Source organism: Rattus norvegicus, chromosome 2 (assembly GCF_036323735.1).
Source record: "Rattus norvegicus strain BN/NHsdMcwi chromosome 2, GRCr8, whole genome shotgun sequence".
NCBI lineage: Eukaryota > Metazoa > Chordata > Mammalia > Rodentia > Muridae > Rattus > Rattus norvegicus.
Genome location: NC_086020.1, coordinates 230,284,307 through 230,296,778, shown reverse-complemented (window position 1 = coordinate 230,296,778; position 12,472 = coordinate 230,284,307). Strand labels below are relative to the sequence as shown.

Here is a 12,472-nt window from a genome sequence, read left to right as displayed (position 1 = left end):
CTTTGATTTCTTTCTTCAGAGACTTGAGGTTCTTGTCATACAGATCTTTCATTTGCTTGATTAGAGTCACACAAAGGCATTTTATATTATTTGTGACTATTGTGAAGAGTGTTGTTTTCCTAATTTGTTTCTCAGCCTGTTTGTCCTTTGAGTAGAGGAAGGTCACTAATTTGTTTTAGTTAATTTTATATCCAGTCACTTTGCTGAAGTTTATTAGGTTTAGTAGTTCTCTAGTGGAACTTTTGGGGTCACTTAATTATATTATCATATCATCTGCAAATAGTGATATTTTGATTTCTTCCTTTCCAATTGTATCCCTTTGACCTTCTTTTGTTGTCTAATTGCTCTGGCTAAGACTTCAAGTACTATATTGAATAAGGGAGAGAGTGGGCAGCCTTGTTTTGTCCCTGATTTTAGTGGGATTGCTTCAAGTTCCTTTCCATTTAGTTTGATGTTGGCTACTGGCTTACTGTATATTGGTTTTACCATGATTAGGTATGGACTTTGAAATTCTGATCTTTCCAAGACTTTTATCATGAAGGGGTGTTGAATTGTGTCAAATGCTTATCTAATCAGATGATTGTGTGTTTTTTTTCCTTTGAGTTTGTTTATATAGTAGATTATGTTGATGGATTTCCTTACACTGAATTATCCCTGCATCCCTGGGCTGAAGCCTACTTGATCATGGTGAATGATTGTTTTGATATGTTCTCAGATTCAATTTGCAAGCATTTTCTTGAGTATATTTTTTCATTGACATTCATAGGGAAACTGGTCTGAACTTCTCTTTGGTGGGATCTTTGTTTGGTTTAGGTATAAGTGTAATTGTGGTTTCAAAGAACAAATTGAGTAGTATTCCTTTTGTTTGTATTTTGTGGAATAGTTTGAAGAGTATTGGTACTAGGTTTTCTTTAAAGGTCTGATAGAATTCTGCACTAAAGCCATCTGGTTCTGGGCTTTTTATTGTTGTTGTCGTTGTTGTGAGAATTTTAATAACTGCTTCTATTTTTTTTAGGACTGTTTAGATAGTTTATCTGATCCTGATTTAACTTTGGTACCTGGTATCTCTCTAGAAAATTGTCCATTTCTTCCACATTTTCCAGTTTTGTTGAGTATAGGCTTTTGTAGTAGGAGTTGATGAGTTTTTTTTTTTTTTTAATTTTCTCAGATTCTCTTCTTATGTCTCCCATTTCATTTCTGATTTTGTTAATTTGGATGCTGTCTCTGTGCCTTCTGCTCAGTCTGGCTAAGGGTTTATCTATCTTGTTGATTTTCTCAAAGAACCAGCTCCTAGTTTTATTGATTGTTAGTATAGTTCTTTTTGTTGCTACTTTGTTGATTTTAGCCCTGAGTTTGATTATTTCCTGCCTTCTACGTCTCTTGGGTGTATTTGCTTCTTTTTGTTCTAGAGCTTTCATATGTGCTGTCAAGCTGCTGGTGTATGCTCTCTCCAGTTTCTTTTTGAGGCAGTCAGAGCTGTGAGCTTTCCTCTTAGCACTGCTTTCATTGTGTCCATATGCTTTGGTATGTTGTGCCTTTATTTTCATTAAATTCTAAAAAGTCTTTAACTTCTTTATTTCTTTCTTGACCAACTTATCATTAAGTAGCATGTTGTTCAGCTTCCATGTGTACGTGGGCTTTCTGTTGTTGTTGTTGTGTTGTTGTTGTTGTTGTTGTTGTTGTTACTGAAGACCAGCCTTAGTCCATAGTGATCTGATAGGATACATGGGATTATTTCAATCTTCTTGTATCTGTTGAGACCTCTTTTGTGACCAATTGTATGGTTAATGAGGTGCTGAGAAGAGGGTATATTCTTTTGTTTTAGGATGAAATATTCTACAGATATCTATTAAATCCATTTGATTCATAATGTCTGTTAGTTTCACTGTGTCTCTGTTTGGTTTCTGTTTCTATGATCTATCAATTGATGAGAGTGGGCTGTTGAAGTCTCCCATTATTATTGTGTGAGGTGCAATGTGTGGTTTGAACTTTTCCTTTTTGAATGTGGGTTCCCTTGCATTTGGAGAATAGTTCTGAATTGAAAGTTCATCTTGGTAGATTTTTCCTTTGACTAGTATGAAGTGTCCTTCCTTATTTTTTTTTTATTTTTTAATTTTTTGCTAACTTTTGGTTGAAAGTAGCTTTTATTGGTTATTAGAATGACTACTCCAGATTGTTTCTTTGGACCATTTTCTTGGAAAATTGTTTTCCAGCCTTTTACTCTGAGGTAGTGTCTGTCTTTGCCACTGAGGTATGTTTCCTGAATGCAGCAAAATGCTGGGCTCAATTTGTGTATCCAGTCTGTTATTCCATGTCTTTTTATTGGGGAATTGAGTCCATTAATGTTAAGAGATAGTGAGGAAAAGTGGTTGTTGCTTTTGTTATTTTTGTTATTAGAGGTGGAATTATGTTTGTGTGGCTGTCTTTGGGTTTTTTTTTTTAAAGAAGATTACTTTCTTGCTTTTTCTAGGGTGTAGTTTCCCTCATTGTGTTGGAGTTTCCATCTATTATCCTTTGTAGTGCTGGATTTGTGGAAAGATATTGTGTAAATTTGGTTTTGTCATGGAATATCTTGATTTCTCCATCTATGTTAATTGAGAGTTTTGGTTAGTGTAGTAGTCTGGACTGGCATTTGTGTTCTCTTAGGGTCTGTATGACATCTGTCCAGGATCTTCTGGCTTTCATAGTCTCTTATGAGAAGTCTGGTGTAATTCTGATAGGTCTGCCTTTATATGTTACTTGACCTTTTCCCCTTACTGCTTTTATTTTGTACATTTGGATGTTTTGACTATTAGGTGACGGGAGGAGTTTCTTTTGTGGTCCAGTCTATTTGGAGTTCTGTAGGCTTCTTGTATGCTCATGGGCATCTCTTTCTTTAGGTTAGGGAAGTTTTCTTCTATAATGTTATTGAAGATATTTACTGGCTCTTTAAGTTGGTAATCTTTGCTGTCTTCTATACCTATTATCCTTAGGTTTGATCTTCTCATTGTATCCTGGATTTCCTGGATGTTTTGGGTTAGAAGCTTTTTGTTTTTTACATTATTTTTTATGGTTGTGTCGATGTTTTCTATGGTATCTTCTGCCCCTGAGATTCTTTCTTCTATCTCTTATATTCTGTTGGTGATGTTTCCATCTCTGATTTTCTATCTCCAGGGTTGTCTCCCTTTGTGATTTCTTTATTGTTTCTATTTCCAATTTTAGATCCTGTATCGTTTTGTTCAGTTCCTTCACCTTTTTGGTAGTATTTTCCTGTAATTCTTTAAGTGATTTTTGTGTTTTCCTCTTTAAGGGTTTCTACCTGTTTACCTGTGTTGTCCTGTATTTCTTTAAGGGAGTTATTTATGTCTTTCTTAAAGTTTGCTATCATCATTATGAAATGTGATTTTAAATATGAATGTTGCTTTTCTGGTGTGATGGGGTATCCAGGATTTAGTGGGAGAACCGGGTTCTGATGATACCAAGTAGCCTTGGTTTCTGTTACTTAAGTTCTTACACTTGCCTCTTGCCATCTGGTTATCTCTAGTGCTACCTGCCCTTGCAGTCTCTGACCAGAGCCTGTCTCTCCTGTGATCTTGATTGTGTCAGAACTCCTCAGAGTCCAGCTGTCTCTGTGATTCTGTGATCCTGATATCCTGTTGTGTCAGAGCTCCTGGGAGCCAAGCTTTCTCAGGGTGTTGCAGGAGTGGGTGGAGAGACAGAGCCCTGGGTTTGCTCCAGGCACAGGTGCAAACTGGAAGGAACTCTGGCTGGTGAGGTTTTGCATTTCCCTGGTTCCTGGGGGGGGGGGGGGGTAGTTATGCTGGGTGTTGGGAAAGATGTTATGGCCTCAGCTGTCATTTTGAGTGCGTCAGAGCTCCATTCAGTGCTCCATGTTGTGTCCCATCTCCTGGGAATCGAGCTTCCTCTGTCATCCTGTGATTCTGGGTATTTCAGAGCACTGAGGAGTCAGGCTCACTCTGGGTGTTGTAGTAGTGGGTGCAAAGCCAGCGCCCCAGGTCTACTCTATGTACAGGTTCAAACTAGAAGGAACCAGTGCTACTGGTGGGGGGTTCCTGAGTTCCTGGATCCTGAGGGATCCAGTTACTCTGCATGTTGGGGAAGTTGTTGCGTCCTCCTCAGCTGTGATCCTGGGTATGTTAGAATACCTGGGAGTCAGGTTTCCTCTGGGTGTTGTGCGACTGGAGGCAGAGACAATGCACAAAGTCTGCTTAGGGCACTGGTTCAGACTGGAAGGAACCCGTGCCACTGGCTGGGCACGGGTTGCTGCATCCCTGGATCCTGGGGAACCTAGTTACTCTGTGTGTTGGGGCAGACGTTGTGGCCTCTTCTTTGATCCTGGGCAGTTCAGAGCACCAGGGCTATTTTCTTTCTTATTGTAGTACCTTATCAGCAGAAGGAGGTTGAAAAATTTTTGCTGAATGGTTTCATCATGTAAATTATCAAATATGTAATTGGGATTTATTAATGTGTATGGTAAAGATTTGCACCCGAGATATCTTATCGTAAGAAATAAGCTGGGCAGTGGTGGAGTCACCTTCAATCCTAGCATGCAGGAGGACAGAGGCAGACAGATCTCTTGAATTCAGGGTCTACAGAGTTCCAAGATGGCCAGGGTTGTTAGACAGAGAAACCCTGTCTTGAAAAATAGAAGAAAAAACAAACAAAAAGACCACAAAGAGGCCAAAGTGTATGTGTCTTCTCCTCTAACTGGATAACCAGCTGTTGAACTGGACTTACTGTATTCTTAGGGCTTGCATCTTGAACTCCTGGGCTCACGTGATCCTCTCGTCTTAGCCTCCCGCTTAGCTGGGCCTACAAAGCATAGCACTGTTCCTGACTCTCAGTATATGAACCTCATCAGTTATTCCTGTCCAGGGGGCGAAGAGGATGACGGTAGCTGCCAAATGAGGAGGCAAAGAAGGCTGGAGGTGTCACTGTGACAGATAATGCTCCATTAGGACGCTCGAGGCCGGGAGGGAAAAAGTTGTTGGCCTCATCATTCTATTTCCCAATACGTGCTTGTAAAATTGAGAGAGATAACTCACATGTGCTCAATGTACCATTTTTAAATTACTATTAGGTGAGTTTTGACGAATGTGCTCATGTAGTCACTACTTAAATCATGATGCAAGACATCTTTAACCCTGTTTTATAAATGGATTCACAATAAGATCTCTCTAAGTATTGGCCTTCATGTATTTAAAGTGCTGAAACCTAGGTTACCTTCAGCTGCCTCTGCAACGCTGGTCCTCAACCTTCCCAGAGCTGCAGCCCTTTAATACGGTTCCTCGTGTGGTCACCCCCAACCATAAAATTGTTTCGTTGTTGCTTCATAACTATGATTTTGCTACTGTTATGAGTTGTGGTGTGAATATTTAATGTGCAGGATGTCTAATACAGCACTGGGGTTGAAACCCAAGGATGAGAACCACTGCTCTGGATGAAGAGTCCAGTGAGTTGTCCTAAAATGTTTTCACATTACTATAGGGCCTCTCTGTGTAGTCCAGACTGTCTTGGAACTCTCCATGTAGACCAGGCTTTCCTAGAACTCAGAGATCCATCTCCCTCTACCTCCCAAGTGCTGGGATTAAAGACATGTACCACTGCACCTGGCCGTAATTAGGAGTTATTAAACAATGGATTGTCCTGTGAGGAGTGTAGTTACTTTATATCTTCAAATGCTTAAATTGTGCCAGAGTTGGTGATGAATCCCTGTAACCAGCATTTGGTTGGCTGAGGCAGGAAGGTTGAATTCTGTACCAACATGTGATATATAGTGTGACCCATCTCAACAGAGCAAAACAAGATGTCCAAGAGGATAACTCAGTGTTGAGGAGAGGAGTGCTTACTGCTCTTGCAGAGCACCTGAACTCCGTTCCCAGCATCTAGATCTAGGGGCTAACACTGCCCATCTCTCCAGTTTCAAGAGATCTGATTCCCTGTTCTGGCCGTGAGCACCATCCCACTCAAACGTGCATGCATTCATGTACCAGCATGTGTTTAAGACTGAAATAAATATTAAAAAGCTCAAACCCCCAAGTTCTTAAATTGTCCTTGTTGCTCTCTTCTGGTTTTAAAATGTAAGATGCTGTATTAGATTTCTGATAATATAGACCTCATAACAGGTACTAGCATCATTTACCTTTCCTTTCCTGTTGGTATACTGTAACTTTTAAGTATGTGAGACAAAGTCAGTAACTACACAGGTAGGAGTGTGTGCCTCCTTTATGCTGACTGACAAGTATAGCGTATTAACTAACAAACAAGGTGCTGGTCCAGTGTACCAAGTGTGCGTGTTAACATTTGAGAAGCTGTGAGACAGGCATTTATTAAAAAGTACTCTGCAGGTAGAAGACAGTTGCTGGGGTAGGGAAGCCTCTGAAGTGGGAGTGATGGGCAGGGATGGCCTCTGAGGTGATGATGATAGGTGGGAATGGCCTCTGAGGTGATGATGTGCAGGGATGGCCTCTGAGGTGGTGATGATGGTCAGGGATGGCTTCTGAAGTAGTGGTGGTGGTGGTGACTACAACGACGATGATGGGCAGGGATGGCTTCTGAATGATGATGGGTGGGGATGGCCTCTGGGTGATGATGAATAGGGATGGTCTCTGGATGATGATGATGATGAAGGCAGGGATGACCTCTGAGGTGATGATGAAGGACAGGAATGGCCTCTGAGGTGGTGATGAAGGGCAGGGATGGTCTCTGGATTATGATGATGAATAGGGATGGCCTCTGGGTGATGATGATGGACATGGATGGCCTCTGGGGTGATGATGAAGGACAGGGATGGCCTCTGGGTGATGATGATGGACAGGGATGGCCTCTGGGTGATGATGATGGACAGGGATGACCTCTGAGGTGATGATGGACAGGGATGGCCTCTGAGGTGATGATAATGGGCAAGGATGGCCTCTGGGTGATGATGAGGGGTAGGGATGACCTCTGAGGTGATGATGATGGACAGGGATGGCCTCTGAGGTGATGATAATGGGCAGGGATGGCCTCTGAGGTGATGATGATAATGGGCAGGGATGGCCTCTGAGGTGATGATGATAATGGGCAGGGATGGCCTCTGAGGTGATGATGAGGGGTGGGGATGACCTCTGAGGTGATGATTGGCAGGGATGGCCTCTGGGTGATGATGACACACATAATGGAACTTGATGGGAGGAATGTCAGTGAACATGAAATGAAATGAAGTCATCAAGAGGACATAGGTGTCCATGGCAGGTGTCTGTGGAGTTGGGCAGCCAGGGATCTGTACAGAGCAGGTTAGGATAATACATTCAGAAAGAAAGCTGTGTATTTAGTTTTAGATTACTTAGTTTGTTCTGATTGTAAAACTGTAAAACATGTAGCAGACTGGATTGAAAGCAGGAATTTTAATATTCGTAGTCATTTCAATCAGCAAATTAGTGTTTCTTGAATGACTCTTACAGCATGCTGCACGCTGTAATTTTGAGCTATTTCTTTAAAAAAAAATCTTTACTGGGTAAGCAAAGTGATGCGTACCTTTAATCCTAGCACTGGGAGACAGAGCAAGGGGATTTTTCTTACTTCCGGGCCAGCCTGGGGTACATAGTAAGGTCAAGGCTACCTAGGGCTACTTAGTGAGGCATCAAACCAACAGAAGGACAAAAGCTGTGTTTTTACTCAGTGTAGAGATGTTATATTTAGAGACTTGTTTTTAAAGTATTCTCTAGTACAGTCGAGCAACCTTTAAGTACTTGCTGAGTGTTGGGGAGCAGTAGGACACACAGGTCAAAAGAAAATCTGGGCGTTAACCAGAGCAGCAGTTCCCAGGTCTCAACCCCTTGTGGGGGTCACCTGTCAGATATTTAAATTATGATTCATAACAGTAGCAAAACTATGGTTATGAAATAGCAATGAGAGGGGCTGGGGATTTAGCTCAGTGGTAGAGCGCTTACCTAGGAAGCGCAAGGCCCTGGGTTCAGTCCCCAGCTCCGAAAAAAAAGAACAAAAAAAAAAAAAAAAAAAAAGAAATAGCAATGAGAATAAGTTTATGGTTGGAGATCACAGCATGAGGAACTGTATTAAAGGGTCACAACGTTAGGAAAATTGAGAACCACTGAACTAGAGCTTGTTAATTTTACTTTAACATCTTGATATAAATGTTTTAAATCAATCTTTCCCAGAGAGTGCATCATCCTTCTCTTTAAAATAGGGATTCCATATTTCTAGAATTACCGTAAGCTTGCCATGTACAGACTTGGTGACAGTGTGTGCTGTTGGGCTAGGGACTTAGCTGAGTGGTGGGAGACTGTGTAGGAGTTTATGAGTTAAGAGAGACTGCTGCTGTGTTAGTACACATTAGTCAGATGGTATTAGTATTACAGTCTTTACCAATGTATTTTAAAACACCATAAAAAATCTCTAAGAACCTTCATGATAGAGCAGGTCTTATTATTTTATGTGTATGGGTGTTTTGTCTGCAAGTATGTCTGTATCCCATAGGTATTCCTAGAGCCTTTGGAGGCCAGAAGAGGGATTTCGATGCCCTGGGGGTGGGGTTACAGGTATCTGTGAGCTGCCATGTGGGTGCTGTGAACCAAACCTGGGTCCTCTGCAAAAGCAGCCAGTGCTCTTAACTCTTGATGCAGTGCCATCTCTCTTGCCCTAGGTAAAAAACATTTTTTTTTTTAAAAAGCAGGGTACATTTTAGAAGTTCTACAAGAGGAAGTGAACTGCATGCAAGGCCCATTTAGTGTGAAACATGGTGGTTGGACAGAACGCATGTGGCCGTGAGGTGTTGAAAGTCCCTGTTGCTCTGTGGAGACCCCATCTCCTTTAAACTAGAAGGAGCTGAATATCTTTAATGTGTCTACTTTTCCACTAATAAATAGTTTATCGATAATAGGAAGAAACTAGCTATATTTGTTGCTGGTAAAATAAAATTAAACTTTTAGGAAACGTAGATCACATTTGATACATTGGTAGCTTCCCAGTGTTTAATGTACCTGCCTAACAATTAGACTGGTGGTGGTGTAATAAATTCAATAATTTGAAATAGTTAAGTCTGTGAGCACTTGGCGAGAAGCACGCCTCAGTGACTAATGCTTTTGAGTGAGTAGTGCAGGAATACAAACAGCTTGTGTAGACAAAAGATGTAAGGTGCAGGAGACCAGCAGCTTTTAATGTAATGTTGGAGGTGACCAAGGGTATCGGTTCTAATTCCACACGTCAGTTATCGAAGAAAAGCAACATAACGACACTGTGACAGCGTGCGTGTCCACAGCTATCTGAAAGGGGCATAAAATACTAGCTTTTCAACCATGCGTACAAGACATGGTCTTTTCTGCAACTACTCAGTCAAAACAACACACTATGAAAGACTGAACGTAGGAGATTTCTGCCATCCTCTGATGAGCCTGTACATCTACACATTGAGCCTATAAAGACCGTGTCACTCTTCGTAGTTCTGGGTTTTTTTTGGAGCTGGGGACCAAACCCAGGGCCTTGCACTTGCTAGGCAAGCGCTCTACCACTGAGCCAAATAGTTCTGTTTTTTTATACTACTATATTTTCATGTAAAGTGCATGCTTAGATTACTTACAAAATAAAACCTTAAAGGTCTTATTTCTTATTTTGTATTTTAAATAGAAAATACTGTAAACAAAAATTCTTCGGTAAGTCCCGATAAAATTTCAAATTCTGGGATTCCGCGGTGTAGGTCAGCTTAGAATCCAGGAGCAGAGTATAACTCAGAATCTTTTGCTTTTTACAGCAATACTCTATGAAGCATTTTTCAGGTGGTAGTGATAAAATAGGTTCTGTATCACATTTAACATCATTTGAAATCGTTGAAACTTTTCTGAACCTTCAGTTTTGTTTCCTGGCTTTACAAGGGTACACAGAGCTGGTGAGTTACTGGTGCTTGCTTGCCTTTGAACCTGACAACCTGAGTTTAGTCCCTGAGAGACCTGTAGGGTAGAAGGAGAAAACTGACCTCTTCAAGGCCACACAGTTATCTGGCATGAGTGTGCTTGTGTACACACACACACTCTCACCCCTCTCTCTCTCTCTCTCTCTCTCTCTCTCTCTCTCTCTCTCTCTCTCTCTCTTTCTCTCAATAAGTAAATAAAATAAGAGACTAGAAGGAAAATGGGAAAGCAAACATAATTTGTCAAACTGCTTTTGTGACTAATTTTCTTGCATGCATTTGGTTTCTTCAGTGAGCTTCTTCAGTAAGAATGTTGGGAAAGAGACACTGATAATTTGTAATGTTCATGACGACTTATATATGGAGTTACTCGTTCATATCTGACTTAAATGGACAGTTTTACTTTACAACTTTGCATTAGCTCATCCATGCTGCATCCAGAGCTAATCCTGCCCGGTGGGAACTTTGCACGCTAGTAGCAACCGTTTACCTTCTACCGTGGTTGGAATCTCTGGGGTTCTGATTTTCTCTCTCTCTGAACAGATAATCTCAGTGACGCATTAAAGAAGCTGAAGATAACAGCTGCTGACAAGACAGAGGGCAGTTTGGAAGGATGCTTGGATTGTCTGCTTCAAGCCTTGGCTCAAAATAGTAAGTTTCATTGTTTATTCAAATTCCAGACCAAGAGCGGACCAAGCCCTCATTGTTTAGAAATTGGTATATAGTCAGGCACATAACTTGAATTCACATAGTTTGTATTCTTTTGAATCTCTTTCTTGAATGCTGAAATTGTTTGCAGTGTTCTGTCCGCCTACCTACCCTCCACCCGAAAGTACTGAGAGCCCAACTGATGGGCAAAGAAAAGAGAAGTTGATTGGTGGTGATGACATTTATACTAGCCCCAGAGAGGAGCCATTATGGCTTTTTCCCTACAACACCTACATTTGTGCTTTTTTAACAAAGCCAAAAACAAGAAGCTAAACAGTTTATGTGTAAGGGGGACACAGGAGAAACTAAAGGGGGCTTAAAATGCTTAACATTGTTTCTCTTAGCACTTCTCTTTTAGCTTTTAAAAGAATTTTATTCTAAGATTAAAAATTTATATATAGAGATTAAATTGAAAAGAACCATCAGCAGTGATACAAGCATTTCTCAAACCCTAGGGCCAAGCCAGATGTTCAGTGTCTAGCAAATAATTCCAAAGAGAAATCACGTAATTCTTCATTGACTATCACAATACATTACTACATTTGATACAACAGATTTCTACTCACTAATTTCTGTATTATCATAGTGAGTGGATTTGAGTTAAATGTATAAAATGATCTTCAGTTGTTTCCATAATCCTACTTCGTTGTACTGTATTGGTATTTGGTTATGCTATTCCCCTCATGGACTAACTAGGTAGCGTTTTGAAGAGCTCAGAAAAGAATACATTGTTACAGTTTCCATTTCAAACACTTAGAGGCGATCTTTCTTTTTTACTTTATCTTTTATTAAACTGTCTACAGAATGTAAATTGATCAATAATAGCCATGCTTCTATAAAAAGAGCACATTTTGAAGCTATCCTGTGTTCACTTGTCACCATGACAGGAACGACTTAGAGGAAGAAAGACTTGTTTTGGTTCCCTGCGTCAGTCCATCCTGGCAGGTCGTGGTAGTGCAGAGTTGTGCCGTGACAAACTAGCAACTAGGAAGTAGAAAAAGGAAGGCTCTGGGGACTTTTCAAGGAAAATCCTTCATAATTGACCTCCCTTAGCTAGTACTAACTCTAGATGTTTCCACCATCTCCCCAGAGCCTTGCCAGCTGGTGGCCAGGCAGCTTCCACACATGAAGCTCTAGGGCATTTCAGATTGATACTGTAAAATTATCCTTTAAAGTTGAGTTTCAGTTACCTTTCCTTTTGATGTCGTAACTGTCTATTTAATACAGAGCCTACTCAATGAGAATATTTGTACAGTGCTCAAGATGGTAAGGAAAAGAAAGGAAATGCCTACTTCTGCCACCATAGTAGCAGCATGGCTCTTCATGCTTTAGTGATAGTAAGTAAAACTTCAAACGAGCTCCCTGTTTGTTTTCCAGTAGCCTGCCAGCTGAGGACATGGGAAGTTCACAGGTGCGAAAGATTGCCATAACCATAGGCAGTTCTTTTGAATGGTGCCGGTCTAGAAACTGGAAAGAACACAGTGACCTGATTTTACAAGTGCTTATGTAGGCAGCTTTACATAATAGCATACTTCTCTGAGGAAACTGAGGATCAGTCTTTTGTTGTTGTTGACAAAGAGTTGTACTGTTTTAACCTTCCCTTGTTTCCTATTGTCAATTCATTTTTTCTTTTTCTGTATGTTTTTTTTTGGGGGGGGGGATAGAATTTTTAAAGGAAACCATTAGCTTTAGAAACGGAACGATATAAAGATGGTTTCCTTGGTAACATGTGGAAAGTGAGCCTTCCTCCGGAAAGCATGAAAGGCCAGAGTTGAGAAAGGAAAGTGGATGAGGGATGCAAAGGTTAAAGCTCTTGTTTGTCAGAAGCCATCTGGGAAAGGCTACAGCAAGCGAGTGGGT

The 12,472-nt window shown here is 40.8% G+C and overlaps 1 protein-coding gene across 6 annotated transcripts in view; it reads left to right on the top strand.

Moving 5' to 3' along the window:
• Positions 1 to 12,472, top strand: part of Rap1gds1 (Rap1 GTPase-GDP dissociation stimulator 1) — a 144,843-nt gene that overhangs the window by 21,777 nt on the left and 110,594 nt on the right. For all 6 annotated transcript variants that reach the window (XM_039102470.2, XM_039102469.2, XM_063281978.1 and 3 more), the window contains 1 exon segment: positions 10,448 to 10,555. In XM_039102470.2, coding sequence (XP_038958398.1) covers positions 10,448 to 10,555 — 108 coding nt within the window.